The following is a 20,401-nucleotide window of genomic DNA, read 5'->3' as shown; positions in this document are numbered from 1 at the left end:
GCAAGCCCCAAGCCGTGCAAGCCATGAGTACCCCATCATCAGCGCAAAGTAAAACTGGCTAAGATCTCCTGCCCACTCTGGGGGAATCCAAATGTAAAGCAAAGGGCAGCTTCGAGGCCATTGATGTAAATTGAGAATACAAAAGCGGCTAAAATGCAGCCTTGACGCACTCCCCGATGTGGTAACTGGGGTAGGCGGGGCAGGCCTAAGGGCATGGGGGTCTCTACATGAAAGGAAGGACACAGCAGTCAGGGTCACTGGTGTGGGCCGAAGACCACGAGCGGTCTTGCGCCCGTTTATTTAAGCCTTCGGGCGTGCCCGCCCTCCGGGTGCGTGGGTGCGTGCTCAGCGTGACTGAATGGGCCGGGTGGCTCCGTTACCACATCCCTCCAATCTTTCAGATACAGAGATCATTTATTACGGAACAGTTCGGCTCTTGCGCACACCACGCAAAGTCCCTCAGTCTCTGATTAGGGGCCGGGTTTGGCCGGAGGCCATACGACTGGCTCCGGGGGACGTCTCCTCGTCCGGTCCCACAGGTTCCTTTATCACTGGGTACCCCCACATCTTCGGAGGACCCGTTCTCTCGTTCTCCCACGCCGGACGGTGGGGGCGCGCTCCGCGATGTGCTCGCCTGCCCTCCTGGTGAGCTGCCCCCTTCTCTGGCCTCTAGCTCCTCCTCCTGCGGGTCGGTCTCGGGGGGGCCGTGGTGACCTGTTTGAACCAGGACGTATTTCGAGTCACTGTCCGTGTTCCTCTCCGGACTGACACCATGGTGCCCTGCACTCTGATCACCTCCCACACATCCGGTTCAAACGGGGTGCGATACTTCCAATTTGGATAACGGTCTTTCATGATGACCTTGTCCCCCACCTGGAGACTCCTCGCCTGGGCCCTCCTCGCCCGACTGGCCTTCTCGTTGGAAGTCCGCCTTCTACCTTGAGCCGCCCCTTGGTCCAGCAGCCGAGGCTGCCACACTTGACTCGCCGGGATGTTGTCCCTGGGGGCCTTCTTGAACAGAAGGTGCGCTGGCGCACACTGAGTGGTACAGTGAGGTGTCCGGCGGTACGCGCTGATAAACTGTGAGAGGCATTGATCCGCGTCTTCCCCTTGTTCGACTCCGATCCTCAGCGCCCGGTTCATCGTGCGCATAAACCGCTCTACCTCTCCATTCGCCTGGGGCCATTGCGGGGTGATCTTCCTGTGCCTGACCCCTCGGGCTGCTAGGTAGTCTTGGAACTCTCTTCCTTGAAAAGGTGGCCCATTGTCCGACCGGACTTCCTCTGGTAGGCCCATCATGGCAAATATGCGGTCCAGCGCCGCTCTCACCTGGCTGAATGCTGTGGAGGAAACCACTTCCACCACCGGGAACTTGGAGTGCGAATCCACCACCACCAAGGTGTGTCGCCCATCCGGGAAGGATCCAAAATCCACACACAGCTTGGACCAGGGTTCTAGACATGGGTCCTCCGTGATTACCGGATGAGGTGCCGGCTCGCCCACGGTGATGTTGCACGAGTGACAGTTGCGGACGACTTCCTCAACCATGGCATCCATCCGAGGGAACCACACCTTGCTCCGCAGCCTGGCCTTGGTCTTGGAGATGCCTTGATGCCCTTAGTGCGCCAAACGAACCACCTCTCCTTGGAGACTCCTCGGAATGACGAGTGTTGCGCCTCTCATGACCACGCCATGCGGCCCCTCGCTGAGCTCACTCTGCGCCTTCCACACTTGCTGCCGAAAGACTCTCTCGTCTTCAGTGAGGGCTTGCACCCCATCCAGGAAGTTCCGCCAATTGCGGTTCGCCAACGTGCGCTTCACCTTTACGAGGCACTCATCCAGCTCTGTGGCCTTGCCGATGTCTTCCAGCGTGAGTGCCACCGGGCACGCTGCTTGCGACACCATCCTGACGAACTCTTCCGTGCCGCGCTTATCTGACTGATCAGGGTGTGATTGGGCTGGCCCCGGGTGCCGGGACAGGAAATCCGCGGGGTTGTTGGCACCGGGTCGGAAGACGACCTCAAACCTGTAGGCTTGCAATTGGACTGCCCATCTCTCGATCCGCGGGGGGCCCAAACGTGCCGTGCCAGCGAAGAGCGGGACAAGGGGCTTGTGGTCGGTGACCACCCGGAAGTCGTGACCATACAGGTAGAGATGAAAGTGCTGACAGGCCCACTTGATGGCCAGCGCCTCCCGCTCAATTTGCGCATACCGCATCTCGGTGGCCGTCAGGGCCCTGCTGGCGTATGCGGTCGGGACCCATTCCTTCGCCTCCGTTTCCTGCATCAGGACTGCGCCCAGCCCGACGGGGCTCGCGTCCACCACCACCTCTGTTCGCCTTTGGGGTCTGAAGTACGCCATGACCTTGTCGTCGATTAGCGCGTCCTTGACCACCTGGAACGCGAGATCTTCCTTCGCTGCCCAGGTCCAGGGCTGGCCACTCTTCGTGAGAAGCCGGAGCGGCTCCGACAGGGACGCCAAGTTGGGAATAAAACGTCCACAGTAGGTTGCCATCCCTAGAAAACTCCTGACCTCGGTGGCGGAGGTGGGCCTCGGGGCTGCTCGGATTGCTTCCGCCTTCTTTGGATCAACTCTCAAGCCTTCCCTCGAGAAGACGTAGCCGAAGAACTCGACCGACTCCTGGTAGAAGGAGCACTTGGCCTCGTGCAGGGTGAGGCCACTGTCCGCCAGCCGCTGCAGCGTGTCTCGAATATGCCGATGGTGCTCTTCCAGAGTCTTCGAGAACACCAAGATATCGTCGCTCAAATTGATGACTCCCTGGAGTCCAGAGAGAGTCTCCCGTATGGCATTTTGGAACACTTCAGTCGCTGACGAAATCCCAAAACTCAGCCGCTTGTATCTCCGCAGGCCAACGTGGGTGGAGAAAGTGGTGATGTTGCGGCTGTCCGGGTGGAGTTCTAGCTGATGGTATCCCGCGTTGAGATCCAGTTTTGTGAACCACTGTGCGCCGTTGAGGTCGGCCACGATATCGTCCATGGTGGGCGTGAGGTGTCTTTCGCGCTTCACTGCCTTGTTCGGGAGGCGCATGTCGATGCACAAGCGGATGGCGCCTGGCTGCTTGGGTTTGGGTGCCACAACTAGGGGGGACACCCACGGGGTGGGGCCCGATACCTTTTCGATCACCCCCAGGTCTTCCAACTTCTTCAACTCCTCCTCCACTCGTGGTCTCAGGAGGAATGGTATTCTCCTGTGGCGCAGTGCCATGGGCCGGACCGTCGGGTCCACGTGCAGTTTGAACTGTTTCCCGCGTAGGCACCCTAGACCTCGGAATAGCATGGGAAAGTCCTTCAACATCTCCCTGGCATGCAGGTCATGCACCTGATTCGCGAAGAACACCAGCGCCAGATCTTCGGCGGTGTGACAGCTCAACAGGGTGCCCCGCTTGCCTTCCGCCACGTGGAACGTCGTGGCCAGCTCCCTGCCGTCACTGACGACTTCAACGTCAATCACCCCTCGCAGGGACAGCGGCTTGTCACTGTCATATGTGAAGATTTGGGCTTTGGAGGGTCTCAGGGGTGGTCGTGGCGACAGTCTCTCATACTGGCAGCTGTCCATTACGTTTACTGACGCCCCCGTGTCGATGAGAGCGCTCACCGGGGACCCGGCCACCATGATGTCACACATGGGCGGCGGCCTTCGCCTCGTGCCTTCCCTGCCAACAAACGAGACGAAGAATACTTCGTCATCCTCCACCTCTTCCTCGAATTCCGTCTTGGTGTTATCTCTCAGGGCGGCGGATTCTTCCACTGTCAGTTGGTGCACGCTCGCCGCTGCACCTCGCGGGCCCCCAGCACCGCCGCGCACCCTTCCGCCTCTGCAGACCTTCGCGAAATGGTTCGCCCGTCCGCACTTCAGACACGTTTGTCCTCTTGCGACGCACCGTCCGCCAGGCGGGTGACCTAGGCCGCAGTTGCCGCAGGCGTCCCTCTGCGGAGCCCTCGCGGCTCCGCGCTGCTGGTTTGGTCGCCTCTGCAGCATATCCACCCTCTCCTCCTTGACTGCCGGCGGTTTCGGGGCCGCAGCTGGCTGGTTGAGGGCTGCTTCCATCACGTCCGCCCGAGCGTTGGATAGCTCGTGAGACCGGCCCAGGGTCAAGATATCATCCAGGGTGATGCCTGGCTGCCGTAGGATGAGGCGCCGCAACGGGACCGACCTACAACCCTGGATGAGCTGCGCCCGAATCTCTGCTCTCTGGTCCGGTAGTTCGCATGATAGCGAGAGTTTTCGAAGGCGGGCATAGAAAACGTCAATGCTTTCTGTTTCCTCTTGTCGCGCCTGGCGGAGCTTGAACCACTCGAAGTCGGGGTTGGTTTGGGGGTCAAAATGGCGATTTAGGGCCCTTATGGCGCCCGCATAGTCGTCGTCATTCCCTCTATCTGGTAGGGTCTCAAAGAGGTCGTACAGCTCCTCGCCACCGTAGCACATGAGGAGAGACCTCTTGACTGTAGCATCCGTCTCCCGCACCCCGACAAAGTAGTGCTCCAACCGTCCGATCCATGAGCGCCATCGCACCGCCGCCGTGGAGGGGTCCGACAGCTCGCTGAACGGTGGCAACGGGGCTACCGCACTGTGTCCAGGCGCGGCGGGCGCTGGCTGCGTGGCCCGCTGCTGTGGCGGCTGCGTAGTGCCTCTTCCGCTGGTGATAGGGGTGGTCATGCTTGCTGCCCCTCTCCGTCACCACCCACCTCACAGGCCGTGGCTGCAGGTCTGCTCTCCAGGCGAGACCACTGTCACTCTCCTCCCCCGCTTGGGGATGATGCAGGCTGCCTGGCTGTCGCTGCGCGCAGGCGAGACCAACGGCTGTACTCCGTGAAGCAGATAAGCTGCCTGGCTGGTGCTGCGCGTGGGCGAGACCACTGGTTCTCTTTTTTTTTTTTGATGTCTTGTGCTTTATGCAGACCGATCTCCCCGGCAGGCACCTCCGAGGACGCGCTTGCCACTCGTCTCCCTCGGGGCCTTGCACACCAGAGCTTCGACGTGCTCTCCACTCCCCACACAGACGCGGGCCGGGCTCACGAGGGCCGACTCCCCCCTCCGACGCGAGCTTACCGGCAGTGTGCAGGACGAGGAACTCCCCTCAGGGCACCAGAATGGCACGCGCGGCCCAGCCAGCCAGCGCGAGGGCGCGCCTGAAGAGGTTCGCCGTGTTCCGCCTCCGCAGACAGCCTGGAGCACCGCCAGCCGGATCAGCAGGTGCGCGGGAGGGGCGATGCGCGGGTAGGCTCCGCTCTCGTCGCCAATGTGGTAACTGGGGTAGGCGGGGCAGGCCTAAGGGCATGGGGGTCTCTACATGAAAGGAAGGACACAGCAGTCAGGGTCACTGGTGTGGGCCGAAGACCACGAGCGGTCTTGCGCCCGTTTATTTAAGCCTTCGGGCGTGCCCACCCTCCGGGTGCGTGGGTGCGTGCTCAGCGTGACTGAACGGGCCGGGTGGCTCCGTTACCACACCCGAGTGCAGTTAAAATAATTGGTGCAGGCCCCTTCTCGGGAAAATCTAACAGCCGACGTCGTGGGAGCATGAAGAAACGTAAGTAGTGACGCAATGGGGGTGGGGTCAACTCCGCCCACGTGAAGGAGCCGCCCCTGACAGGCACACTCTTTGAGCGTTTTATGAATCTGCAAAAAATGTCTAATTCGGCGCAAATCATGACACATGTTTCTGCCTAGGCTGGGCGGTCCCACCCTGCAGAGCATCACTACTAGCTCGTACACGTTCACTGTTAGACAATGATCCGTTGCTCGCATTGGGAAAGGCCCTGTGACGATCAAGGCAAGTTAATCAGTAATGTTCTCTCAGTGGCATAAACCGAGTCCAAACTCCCTCTCATGCAGGCTATAAGGAAGTGTTCGCCCTAAGCAGCTCAGCTGTGTTTGAGTTCCTGCTGTCAATGCGAGCATGGCGAACTGCAGTGGATTTCTGCTCCTTGTTTTGATGCTGTCCAGTGGTTTTCTAGCTGCAAAGGCCTCGGATCGTAAGTGTTTACATTGAATTCAGTGACTCATTTCTGACCTGCACTATTTCTCTATAATTGCACATTGAAATGAAAACGTTTTCATTGTTTTTCGCATATTATGAGAAGGTTTTACGATCGCCATGAATACAGTTTGTTTTGCAATAAATAGATTTTACTCAAGTATTTCTTAATGCCTTAGCCTTTCTTAATGGAAGTTGCGCCGTTTCATGGACACACATGAACTATTTTGTAATATTATGACTACATTTATGAGTGAAAAATACTATTTCAGAAAATGTGACATATTATGGCCTTGTAATGTATTTATTTGTAACTATGTAATAAGTTTTACAAGAAATGGAAAAAAATCAGAGGAGCAATTTACGATGCCAGTCAATCAAATGTATGTGGTAATTAGCGTTTAGTGATCATCATACATGTATTTGCTTCCTGTTATTTTGTTAATTCGGGCTAAGAATTCCAAATGTGAAATGTTTTTCGACCCCTTAATGCTTACCCTCTCTTCCTACACATACTTTCATTTAAGTCACAATATTTGTGCACTCCCAACAAGGATAAGGGGCCAGGCGGCAGACGTATGAAGCATTTTACCGCTCACAAATGGCCCATCGGCCCATTTGCAATCGGTAAAATGCTTTTTGGCATGTACCAGCCCTATTTTGACAGTCTATAACCTATTACCGACTTGCAAAATAGGCTTTGTGAGTCGCTATTAGGAAGGGGCGTGTTAAGGGTGTACGTTCCTAATAGCGAGTCGCACTGGTATGTAGGAATGTTTTGCGACCGGGAATGCAAATCATTTGCAGTTAACACCAACTTCAAGTTGGTGGTAACCCATTCGCACAAGGGAAGAGGTCCTAAGGGGACCCGTCCCCTTTGTGAATGTGGACGACAGCATTTTTCAAAAGCAGGAAGTGGTTCCCCCTCGGAACAAACCAATAATGTTTCTACAGAAAGTGACTTCTGTTACGGTTTAATCCTAAAGAAAAAAACATTCAGTATTTAGAATAAATTTGATTCAGCCGAACCAAAGTTTATTATTTGATCGATCCCAGAGTCACACAATAACTAGTCAGGTGAGTGTTGAAAAGATATTGCCCGAGGACCCCAAGTGCAAAGAACCAAAACCATCAAAGTAAAAGTGACAATGTGAACAAAAATACATGGTATATTGGTTATTGCTTTTTAAAGACAGCCAAAATGCATTGCATATATTTTCAAACAAAGTGGGATCAATCCCAGTTTTAATTCACACAGGAATTAGGTGTGTCTTTATTGGTGTCTACGGTGTTTCGGCCCTTTATCAGATACCAGGGTCTCATCAGGACAGATATGAACCTGGGGGGCTACGGAGATTAAGAAATTACTGATCTGGACTCAGATTATTCATAAATTGAGGTGTATAAAAGATGGTACATACTAGCACTACCCTTATTATCCCCACAGAGTACAGCGCGGCAAGATTGATATCAATGCCCCACCAAATACCAGCATTGGCCGTCTAGTAGTCTAATTGATAATACTAGACCAACCCACCAACCATCAGTATGTACCATCTTTTATACACCTTACTTTATGAATAATCTAAGTCCAGGTCAATCATTTCCTAATCTCCTTAGCTCCCCAGGTTCATCTCTGTCCTGATGAGACCCTGATATCTGAAAAAGTGTTACGAGGTTATGCCCGTAACTCTCTGACGATCATCTGCACTGACGCGGAGAAGGCATTTGACTGCATTCCCTGACCTTATCTCTTCGTGGTGATAACGCATTTTGGAGTTGGCCATCGCTTTTACAACCGAGTAGCCCTCCTGTATGCTGTGCCATGGTGACGGTGAGGACACATGGGGTCTCTTCAGTGCTGTTCCCATTGGGGCTGGGAAACAGGCAAGGCTACCCATTAACCCCACTTTGGCTTCACAGATACAGGTAATAAACATGCCCCAGGAGAAGATCCAGCGGTGCATGGACAGATGTTACCTGGTGGAACTTCCTTGGAGGCACTATGTGTATGATGGAAGAGGCTAAATAAACCTCCTAATGCCAGCACTGCCGGTGTTCACTGCATAGGACAAAGCAAAGTCCCATGTGGGGTGGAAAGGGAAGGCCGACAAGACCACACCGTTCTGTAGGGAGGAAACACTATGTGAAGTCAGAGAACTACAGGGGTTTGCTCTGTGGGAAGCGAGGGGTATAGTCAGCCTGGGGGATGTGATGACTGATGGGAAACTCAAATCCTTTGCCTGTTTACAAGAAGAATAGTACCTCTCACACACACAACATTACAAATATACCCAGTTGAGATATGACCTGCATACTAAGCTGGTAGACTGGGCCTCCCTTCCTGACATGTTCCCGCTGGTTGGACCCCTGGGGAGGGGGGTGATATCCTCTACATAATGTCTACTCATCAAGAACAGCCATGATGGCTTTGGAGGCCTCTGGCGATGATGGGAACAAGACATATGAGGCATGGAGGACGTGGATTGGGAGGCAGCTTTAATGGTTAAAGGTGGCCATTAGGGCTCACTTCCAACTAATACAGCCTGCATAGAGTTTACATAGCATGTGACAAGATCCCACTGCCCAATGTGTCTACATTGCAAAGTATATATCAAGTCATTTTACCACACAATATGGGAATGTTCGAAGATACAGAAATACTGTTCAACTATACGGAAAGAGTTAGGAGACGTATTAGAAGAGGAGATTCCGTTTAACCCCCAATTCATGCTTTTGGGAGTGCAGGGGGGTAATGACATGAACCGCAAGAAACCACTGTTCTGTTCGCTGGGTCTGAATGGTGTCAAAGAGAAACATAGTGTGGGTCTGGAGGGCTCATGGGGTCCCCACTAAGGAACATTGGATTGCAGGAATGGTCACTTGAATGGGGGCTGAAAGGGTGATATATGCCACAAGAGAATATCCCAGGAAATTTGAGCCAATATGGGGTCAATGGATAGAGTTCTGTGGTCTAAAATCAATAATAATAATTATTTCTTTATTCGATAGCAAATGCGACCATAAAAGATACAAACATACATTAAAATGATGTAGATATACCTCATAAGTTAAAACATTAAATACAACTATTGCACAGCCAGTTTTTAAAAGAGTTAAAAATGGATCAAAAAAACTCATGGATTCATAAACAACACATATTCATAAATCTAAATGGTACCACATGGATGCCGACCGAACATAGTTTATTCAGGTCTAGAGAGCCTAGATCTGTAAGCGGCCCACATAAAACTTGTCATAGCACAGATGGTATAAGCATTTGGCAGGATCGGTACATACAGAAGTGCCACTCTAGCATGCCTAAACTTCATACTCTTTAACAATGGATGGAGAAATTGCCTTCTTGGCAAGGAAAAGAATTTGCACAATAGTACAAAGAGTAACGTATGCTGTGGAGATCTAGTATCACAACCACTTTGATTTGACTGGAAAAAACTTGCCGGGGAGGCTAAAAGAAAATAGAGACGATTAAAAATCTATAATGAGTATTGGTAAGAGAAAAAAGATAATGTTCCATACCCAAAACGGACTTTAACAGTGTATAAGTCCTCACAGAGGGTTTCCTAAGTTCAATGTCTTCGCGATGAGGAGAAGAGTATTTACGGTGTAGGTCTTTTACAATGTCTACATCTCCGGGACCTATAGTATTGTGTGCAAGAAAAATGTCTGGCCTCCCTCGAGCATAAAAAGATTCCTTTACATAACGTCACCAAGGGATTTTGTTACCATGCTCCAGGGTAAGGCAGTCTGAAAGGATCAGACGATTTAAGCCATTATTTTCACTTGTCCATATCTTTATCCAGCACAATAATAGTTTGATAGCCACTTGATCCACCAGAAAATCAACCCCATACTCATCGTGCACTGCCAGGCTGGTGTGCCTTGTGGGACTCGTAGAATCTGCTGCAGAAAATTATTTTCAGCCACCTGTAACCTGTGTGCGGGAACATAGCCCCATATTTCACTGCCATATAAAACCTTAGAAATACCTTTGGACTGATAAAATTTCAAGATAACCTCAAGCGGCCATGATCCCAATCTACAAGCAAAACTGAAAATAGCGCTCGTAGCTTTATTCAAACACCTTAATTTCTCCTCTAAAAGAGATCTCCACTGTAGTTGGTCATCAAATAGCACTCCTAAGTAGGAGAAAACCGTGACCTTTGCTAGGGTGTGACTGCTGGCATTAAAATTTTTCAACTGAAAACCCCGGGGACTAGCAACTAGGACATAAGACTTAGTAAACTTAACAGCCAAGTCCAGCCTGTCCATAAAAGCAGCAAACCCATCAATTAAAACCTGCAAGCCCCAAGCCGTGCAAGCCATGAGTACCCCATCATCAGCGCAAAGTAAAACTGGCTAAGATCTCCTGCCCACTCTGGGGGAATCCAACTGTAAAGCCAAAAGGGCAGCTTCGAGGCCATTGATGTAAATTGAGAATAAAAACGCGGCTAAAATGCAGCCTTGACGCACTCCCAGAGTGCAGTTAAAATAATTGGTGCAGGCCCCTTCTTGGGAAAATCTAACAGCCGACGTCGTGGGAGCATGAAGAAACGTAAGTAGTGACACAATGGGGGGGGGGGGATCAACTCCCAAGGAAATCAATATATTCCAGAGCTAGCTTCGATTAACTCGATCGAAAGCGGACATAAGGTCCAAAAAGGCTAAAAACAGAGCAGCTAGTTATGTCACTGTATATTTGGTTATTAAAAGATAGAGGTTAAGGCATTTGTCCATTGTTGACATGCCTGGGTGAAAGCCAAATTGAACATCCGATAAAATATGGTTATCATTAGCTCATATGGAGAGTCTAGACAAAAGAACCCGACCCAACACCTTAACTACAGCATCAATAAGGGAAATCGGGCAATTAGATTGCGGATTATCTATGTCCCCCTTTTTAAAAATTGGTATAATAGTAGTCGTGGACCAGGAGGGCAACGTCCCTTTCACGGCCGCCGTATTTAATACTTGGGTCAAATTTGGGGCCCACACCTCAATATTATCCCGGAAAAGATCCAGTGGTATCCCATCAGGGCCCGTAGCCTTATTCTGAGACAACAACTCAATGCTCGTGTAAACCTCCTCCAGGGAGAAGCTAACTGGTGTAGCAGCGAGGCTAGGGATTATATTTACACGGGGCTCATCTGGAAGGCTTGCATTATAAACACTTTCAAAATGGGAAACCCACTGTTCTGGAGTAATATGATGGCACACGGTTGGTCTACCTGGCTTCGCAAACAGGGACTATTAATGATCTTCCAAAATAGTGGTGTATCCCTCAATTCGCCCACTTATATTAAATCTTCCCATGCCTGTTTCTATAATTGGAGCCTACTGTCTTTCAAGGCCTCTTTGTAGAGCCAACGGCAGAGCAACACCCTGGCCTTGTCCCGGTGTACCTGTTTCAGAGCTACTTTCAGCCGCCTTAGGGCCCATGAATACTTAGAATTGAACCATGTAGGGGAGGCCAGGCCGTGCCCCGCCGCCTGTGTAAATAAAGGACCCCAATAGCACAGATGGTATAAGCATTTGGCAGGATCGGTACATACAGAAGTGCCACTCTAGCATGCCTAAACTTCATACTCTTTAACAATGGATGGAGAAATTGCCTTCTTGGCAAGGAAAAGAATTTGCACAATAGTACAAAGAGTAACGTATGCTGTGGAGATCTAGTATCACAACCACTTTGATTTGACTGGAAAAAACTTGCCGGGGAGGCTAAAAGAAAATAGAGACGATTAAAAATCTATAATGAGTATTGGTAAGAGAAAAAAGATAATGTTCCATAAACCTCCTCCAGGGAGAAGCTAACTGGTGTAGCAGCGAGGCTAGGGATTATATTTACACGGGGCTCATCTGGAAGGCTTGCATTATAAACACTTTCAAAATGGGAAACCCACTGTTCTGGAGTAATATGATGGCACACGGTTGGTCTACCTGGCTTCGCAAACAGGGACTATTAATGATCTTCCAAAATAGTGGTGTATCCCTCAATTCGCCCACTTATATTAAATCTTCCCATGCCTGTTTCTATAATTGGAGCCTACTGTCTTTCAAGGCCTCTTTGTAGAGCCAACGGCAGAGCAACACCCTGGCCTTGTCCCGGTGTACCTGTTTCAGAGCTACTTTCAGCCGCCTTAGGGCCCATGAATACTTAGAATTGAACCATGTAGGGGAGGCCAGGCCGTGCCCCGCCGCCTGTGTAAATAGAGGACCCCAAAACAACCTACGTGATTGAGGCGAACAAGCTTAAAATTTCCTCACTAGGAATTAAGGGATCCAAACACCTACCTATCTCTTGCTGGCAAGTGAAAAAGAGGCTATTATTAAAGGCCTTGACATCTATTTGCTACCATCGTAGACGCCTCCCCAGGTCCGTGGAAATTAATAGAGCCTGGGACTTTCGAGGGCCCATTGGGTGATTCCCCACCCCTATCATAGAGAATGTCAGGGGACTGTGATCGCTAAAAGGGCTATGTTACACATTAAAAACAGCAGATGACCCACCCAAGGGGGCTGTCACAAAGTTGTATTCTATTATAGTGGCAGAGCCACGTCCTTTATAAGCTGGTGGCAATTGAACAATAGTCCCAGTGACCACATGATCTACAGTAAATACCAGATTTTGAGTATATAAAAAATTACTTAACTCTTCCCCTTCCATAGTGTGCTCCATATGCAAATTGTCTGATACCAGACAAGGCTTTGCATAAGTAAACTATTAACAAAGTAAGGGCACAAATGGCAATTAAAATCCCCCACCAACATAAGGTTCTCATGCCCTAGACCCCCCCCCTTTAAGGAGTCTAAGGCACAGTTTAAGGAATGAAAATTAGAGGGCCGGCCCATCCCCCTATTAGCGTCACAAAAGTTGATCATAGCCAGAGGAAAAGCTCTTCCTATGCACAATTGTATGCCCTAGAACACCTGGAAATCCCACTTCATAATCCGTAGAGCGTTACAAAGCTCAAGATCTACAAAAATTACAAGGCCCCCTCTTGCTCTGCCCATATTAGATTCGCCTGCTGGGCAACAAATTGCCTTATACCCTTCCAGAAAAAAGTATTCTTTGACTCCCAGGTCTCTTGAAGACAAATAATAATAAATGATCTGATGTACAATAACCAGCTTTCATCAGTGAATTTGGGTGTCAAACCAGCCACATTCCACGAGATGAGTCTTTTAATTCATTTTCAGATTAGAATTAATACTGTTGGGGAGAGGTAAAATAAAAAGGCGTGAATGGGGAGTCCCCCGAGAGTGGGAGTTACCTGGAGAGTTCTCACAAAGAGGGGGGGTCTGACAAAAGCTCAATTGGGCTCATATCCACTAAAACATGGGCCACCTCTGCGCACTGAGAAAAACGGGCCTAACTGGGGGGTAACCAAATAGGTGTCACCTTTGCCTTGTGTAGTCAGTCCAAATCATTAAGATCTGCTAGGGGAGCATAAGAATTTGTGAGTGGCTGAAGCCGGCCTTTTCTACCATCTTCAGACCCTACCATCACTTAATGCACCACCCCTCTGTTGCTCAACTGAGGTCTATAAAAAAAAAACAGCTGGGGTAATTTAATACAGGATTCTCTGAAAAATTATTTAGAAGCACCATGAAGGATTTTCCGTGCCAATTCTGGATATCGTACCAAAATAATAATGCAATCTACCTCCAAATTGTTCCTCGGGGGCCAATCCAGACAACCCTACTCGCCATCAAAATGTCTTGATGATCCCTGAGAGTGTAATCAGAGTGTAAGGCTAACCAATATGAAGCTTTATTAATCGATTGGTGAGTGGTTTCCACCTTGTCTAAAGATAGTCCATGGTACGCCCGATAAAACAACAGTGTAAGATGCACATGCCGGGGGAAGGTCAATCACTGGTAGCTGGAAAGCCTTATGTATTTGCTCCCCTGTACATGGGACGTCTACCATAAGTGGGGCCAAGGTGGGCCTGTCAGCATGGGGTAAACCATCTACATTATTACGGGGGGCTGTGGGGCTGGGGCTGTGGTGGTGGATATTGAGGGTACTTGACCTGGGAGGTTAAAAAATTATCAATTTTACTTATCAAGTCCCTAGAGGCTGTCTCCAATTTGTCCAATCTGGTCCAGAGGGGGAAAGTAAGAATCGCCGTAATATTGTGTAAAACTGGAGCCAGGTGGGTCAGCATCTCCGCACTTGACCTAGTCTGTGTGTTCTCCTGTGCCTGGCTTGTAACCATAGGGGCTTCGGCTGCCTTCTTGACCTTCTGTTTTGTTTGGGGGCAGGAGAACTCATCGCCTCTATAGTTGGGGTAGAAGATGGTAGGAGCCTGGGAGATAATGGCTCAGGAGGAGGTGTTGCTAATACAACAGCGGTAGGCAATAAGGTGGATAAAATAGGGGGGGGGGGACGACCGGTCCATGGTCATTAGAAATCGATATTAATTCTTATGAAAGCTAAGGGCCCATGCTTCCTACATCAACTGAGAGCCGCCTCTCAGCCCAATAATCTGCTTAGGGATGGCCCCCACAGCTTTTGCCAAGAATGAGTTAATGGTTAGACAGCGCTGCCCTGAAGGTATCGCAGGTTGTGCCTTCCTCTTTTCTATGACAATAGATATATCAATGACTATAGGACAAGGTCTAGGCCCGCACAAAGGGAGGCTATGGCAGCTCACTCAAAACCACCAGCTGTAAACAGGCATGGAACACAAGTCAATAAAAAGTTACTCACTGCACATCCTGGTCCCGCCCTGCGAACAAGTTGACGTTGGGGATGACTGACCGCTGGCAACAAAAGTACAAAAACTATATCCCAGATAAATCCGCTGTCCAATATCAACAGCGCCTCCAGACGCAAGCGTGACGGTGAGTCATTGGGATGCAGTGGCTGCCGCGGTGCTGCTTGGGGCGTGTGGTCTGCTCCCTTCCTCTTCTGTTAGCCAAAGACTCCTGGAAGTAGAGTGTTTCCAGCCCTTACAAGAATGAGAAACGTGCACTGTCCACTTAATCGTGATAAGTAGAGACTTGATGTTGGTGAAGGGACTCCTTTTCTGCCTTTACTTCCCACCCCGACTGCAATCACCTCCTGGAACCTGAGGACAGTAATGTGCAAATCTCTTTCTCCAATGTACCATGGCCTGACAAAGAATTTCCCTATGCTTATATTAGTGTAATGTGATCATATTGTATGTTCATGCATAAAATACTAATAAAGAGTTGCTAAAAAAAGTTACAAGGTGGTTCAGAAACGTAAACAATATTAACCTGGATAGATCGGAACCCGCAGTATCACCTGAAGTCACCTGGATATACCCAGGCCATCTATTTCACCCTGAAGGAACACATCACCAAGAAAATCAAGAAAGCCTTGTAGCAGATCTTTCTTATAAAGAACATTCCTCATAGAAAGCAACTGAAAATCAACCCGTCAAGCTTGATTATTTCCCCATTTTGAAGGTGGTACCGCCCTGCCCTATGCCCTCCCAGACATCGCAATGGACATCCTTTAGGACACCATGCATGCCACATCTAGAGCCTGAAGAAATATGACCTCATCACCCCCTCAACACAAGCTGTATTAACTACAAAGTCATCACTACCATCACCTCCACCTATCTAGATGATAATTTCACACCCTTGATGGCCCTCAGCACATCATTTCAAGGCATCCTCAGGCTGGAGACAAATTTGAAAAACAGGGAAGAACCCCTTTTTCCAGCTCTACACACAGTATGAATAACACAATCAAACATGCAAAAGGTGATGGGAGGAATGATAGCAATAATCCTGACCACTGCCAATGACTTGGGGTAGAAATGCAAACCATTGTTCTTTTCCTAACCATGCCACCACAGTTTGGACCCAGGCTGGACTGTTCCTATTTAAACAGGGTCAAGACTGATTTGCATATGTCTGGGTTCAAACTGAAGTGGCAAGGTGGGCAAATGAAATGGATTGGAATGCTACCCCAGGGATTGTCAGTGTTTAGACTTATTGCAAACATTATTTCTCGCACCTTTTGTGTTTTCAATGTGACTGTGGTATGCCCAGATTTAGGTCCCATGCTCACTGTGCCACTGGGACCAAGCTACACCTCACTGATGATTCCCAGTCATGGCAAAACCACTCTTGGGTTGCTTGTGTTCCAGTATAGGAAGGATCTGACCTGGCTTTTTGGACAAGACTCTTACCATTGAAGAATGGTAAAGACTGATTTGCATAGGGCAGGTTTCAAACTGAGGTAGCATCACAGACTAAAGAACAATGGGTTGGAATGATACCCCAAGTGATGGCCAGTGCTTAAACTTATTGCAAATATTCCTCACATCACCTTTTGTTGCAGGGATTCTGCTCATGCACAGAACTATGCGCAGGAAACCAGGACCTCAGTGAATTGCGGTGTACAAAAAACTCCTCAGAACCCAGAACCCCAATCCGACTAGCATCAGTGTCCCATTCGTCATCCGTATCCTCTCGGAGCTCCCAATGTATAGACAACCCAGAACAAGCGACTTAGAGTACTCTCAGGAATGGTGGGAATCAGAAATACCTGTTCGTTATTATTCTCATATCAGTCCACAACAAGAGTAATCAGAGACACGGTAAAGTTTAAAATGTTTATTTTATAAACTACATGTCCTAAGATGCACTACTTTGGCTAAAATAAGCAGACAAATTATTAAAATCAAAACCATCAGCATTGTTACAATACCATAGAAAATGAAGGGAGAAATCATATTACAAATGATAGGGGAATACAACCACCCTCCCTTCACTAGTGAGCTAGTATTATTATACTAATAGAAGGTCTCTAGGCTTGATTGGGGAACCCCATACCGTAAAGATCAGCTTAGGTGAATCACATCACAGGATCAGCTTTGCTCTGCGCCTGGAAAAGTTCTTATCCAGAATGTGTGTCTAATGCATGCAAACTGCAATATTAAAGGCTCTCGACTTTCAGATATTTGCAGCTGTGTGCGTGTTATGGCTAGAGCGTGGGCGGATCAACCTGAACTCAAAAACATACATTGTTTGTTGGCTCAGACTGTTTCTGCACACAATGTTCAGACCAAGGTCGCAGTGCACGTCTAGGGATGTGAACTACAGACAGTTCTCATGTGAAGAAAAGGCAAGCAAGCAGTTTTCAAACAATAACATGTATCTGCAGTGTTGTGTGCAAAAGCAGCAAAAGTGGCAAGATGGCGTTTCTAACGTCTAAGGAGCTTATGCTAACATAGCAATGTATGTATCTAAAACGCTGCCTTCACTACACCCTCCCTTGATCGGACCACAAACTATTAGGGATACAATTAAAAGAACGCAGAGTTCAAGTTTGACAGAGCGGAAACAAGTGCATATATTGGAAATCCAAATAAAGTGGAGTGAAAGTTCGAAGAAAAAAACGTAAAAAATACAACATGAAGGGGAAAAAAAGGAAATGGAAAATCTTAACATCTCACAAAGGCTTCTGCGAGCCGAAATGTTGAACTAAAAAAAAAAAAATGTGTGGGTCGTACAAGGAAAGCTGGACGACATCCAAGTTAATCCATCAATGTGTAGGCACAGTAAGTAGCGACAGCTTTCAAGAGGAAGTCATTGGAATTTTCTGTAAAAGTTTCCGCCATCCAGTCTAACAAGGTAAACGAACATACATGTTCCTCGACAACTGGGCCCTCTAGCACAATCAGAGGACAACTGGCGTGTTGTTCAAGATAACTTCTTGCCAGGAAGTCATACGCTGCCGTACAGATGTCCCAGTTCCCTTGGACTCTATGTGCCGCTCCACAGGCCATAATCCTGACACCAGAACAGCCCAACTCATGAGCCGCTAAGGGACTCATCAGTCGATCATAAGACACCGAGTTTGACAAGCACAAATCCAGAGCCCATTCGAAAGGACAATCTAGGTAATGTAAAACAGGTTGCATGCAAGTAAAGTAGGAAAACCGGAAGGAGAATCCATAGGCTATGCTTAAGGTGGCCAGCGGCAATGTTCCATAATATTCAAGCATCCGGTTACGAAGATGGAGCAGCCGGGACAGGCTGTCATGTGACACAAATTGTGCAGCCATTGCACAGTAAGCAGACCGACAACAGCACACCAGCCACTAGGGCGAGAATCAACGGGAGCCCGCCACAGACGCTGGAAAAAATAGAATGAAAAAATGCTGGTATCACACCAAAAATAGTTTGGAAGGAGGTCACGAGGCCGAGGCCACAATTTTGAAAAAATGCGCCGACAGTTGTGGACGAGGCATTAAATATAGTTTGAATCAGGGCACCAAAATGCAGTGGGAGATCAGTATTTAAAAGCGCATGCACCTCTGTGCGGGTGTTTGCTACGTGAAGGACACATGTTTCAGGGGATGAAGTCAGAGTGACTTCTTTTTGAGACAATAGAGCCCTTATTCTGCTCATCTTGTTGAACTCTGCTTTCAAGGTTGGAATGGAAACGGTCATAATGTAGGGAATTCCCACCAGCATCCCGCAGCAAGCCTCGTTATTTAAAAGCAAAAAACTACCGTTAGCTAGCAACATGAAAGAGGGTGTAATAGCTGGTACTGGAATCCCTTTCAGGACGCATGCTAAATTAGGTGCCTGGACATTGCCTGGACATTACACGCGCAATGTAATTGGATGTGCCTACAGACTACAGAGTGATCAGGTGTGGAAGTGCAATCCTCACCCTTCAAATAAACTTCTCTATCTTCTCTCATGCACCTATATGTAAATAAGAGTGAACAAACTTCATGCAGGAAAGCAGTACCCAACGGTTCATATCTGCCTAGGGCATAATGTTTCATGCACAAACTGAATTTAAACAAAGGAAATGGTAACGTGATTAACCCGTGGATAAGCCACACAGTGGAGTTCAATTCGGCCACAGAGAATGGCAATGGTTCTAACTTTTCAATATGTAGTAATGAATATGTTGCATCTTTCATGGACATGAATTGTTGTTTCGCAGTCAGATTAAAGGGAAGGAATAAAGACGAAGTATTCATGTAGTCCCAGGGGACTTTCCCAGCCTTTAACGTTTGCAAAGTCCATGCAAACTGCATTATAGAGCGTAATTGATTTTGACCATGATACAAAACAGACATATCATCCTGTACAATATCAACAACAGATTAAACAATATTATCTAATGTGTAAATCCTGGAAGAAAGGGTGTTAATGCTGTTATCGATAACAGCTAGTACTTTCTCCAAATTGGCTTGATCAATGGCTCTCAATCTGGAAGCCGCTTCAATTTGAGATAATTTCCAAACTTCGTTATAAACAGCATACACCCACCTTTTCGACCTGCCACCTACAGGACCCTTAACAAAATCATTCAAATCTATTTTGTCATGTAATTTAGATAAATTAAGTTTAACAGATGTCAAGGTGGAGTGTTGCAGCCAGTTCTGACATAACTTCCCTACAGAGTAGGTAGTAACTGAGTGGGAAGATTCAAAGCGGGGCTCTATGCGAACCTGCGTATACCCCGGTTGCAGACCCAGAAAACGATGCTGACAGGAATCTGAGCTCGTCTGCCACGTTAACCATCCTTCCGGATCTAATTAGGAAATATTGAAGGATGTATTAGTGATGTATGACTGCAACGCATCAAGAGACAGATCTGTATGATTATCCCAATTTGGATAAGCAGCCAGATCCGGAATGGAGGGAGAATTCAATTTTTTAGAGGTAGCCAATCCAAAGCAGGTGGTCTGAAAAATGGTTGAATTCAAAAATAATATGTGGTTTGGGATGAGGCAGGCACAATGCAAAGCTTCTGTTCCTTGTACCTGCTATGTTTTAGAACCCCAAACAGATTTAAGATCAATAGTAGCTTTCCACAGATCATAACCCCAGACGGCCAAATCATCGATAAAGGATTTGGAATACAATAATTTAGCGTGTGTCAGCCTAACCTTTGAGGCAGACTCCGCTGCTACTTTAAAATAAAAAGCGGCAGGTTTTGAAACACTGAAATCAGTAAAATATGCAAATTTGTTTACCAGTGTGTTGGAGCTGCCTTGCATTGGCGTCGGACAATGTTCCCATTGCGTATAATTTACAAAAAATCTAAATGTATTGGCCTTATGTAGGAAATGATTGCCATAATGTTGATAGCAAAACAGTTCCCCATAATTAGCAGTGTCTAAATACAAATCTTCAGCATCAAATGCAGCATAATATTTCAAATCAGAAAATAATGCCTCTATGGCCTGAACATCCCAATCATCAGAGCGGATGTTTTGTTTTACAACATCACCCATAGAAACACGAAGAACATTCTGAACATTAACAACCTCAGTGGGTCCATGAATTTGAAATTTAACAGCATCCCACACAATCCCATCTAACACAGGCCAGGCAGTAATATTCACAAAAGTCTGGTCCCTCTTCATG

General features: G+C 48.2%; 2 protein-coding genes across 3 annotated transcripts in view; one reads left to right on the top strand and one right to left on the bottom strand.

Moving 5' to 3' along the window:
• The window catches only part of LOC146829162 (uncharacterized), a 220,918-nt gene that overhangs the window by 5,306 nt on the left and 195,211 nt on the right, over positions 1–20,401 (top strand). Inside the window, exon 1 of one of the 2 annotated variants that reach the window (XM_085607813.1) lies at positions 5,825–5,993. The exons of the other annotated variant lie outside the window; for it this stretch is intronic. Coding sequence (XP_085463939.1) covers positions 5,918–5,993 — 76 coding nt within the window. The 5' untranslated portion in view covers positions 5,825–5,917. Of the gene's footprint in view, positions 1–5,824; positions 5,994–20,401 lie in introns of those variants that run through there. 2 annotated transcript variants of the gene reach the window in all.
• Positions 1–20,401, bottom strand: part of LOC146829164 (uncharacterized) — a 101,679-nt gene that overhangs the window by 62,380 nt on the left and 18,898 nt on the right. The window lies entirely within an intron of this gene.

Source organism: Triturus cristatus, chromosome 5_2, assembly GCF_964204655.1.
Source record: "Triturus cristatus chromosome 5_2, aTriCri1.1, whole genome shotgun sequence".
In the NCBI taxonomy this organism is placed as follows: Eukaryota; Metazoa; Chordata; class Amphibia; order Caudata; family Salamandridae; genus Triturus; species Triturus cristatus.
This window is presented reverse-complemented; position numbering and strand designations above follow the sequence as displayed.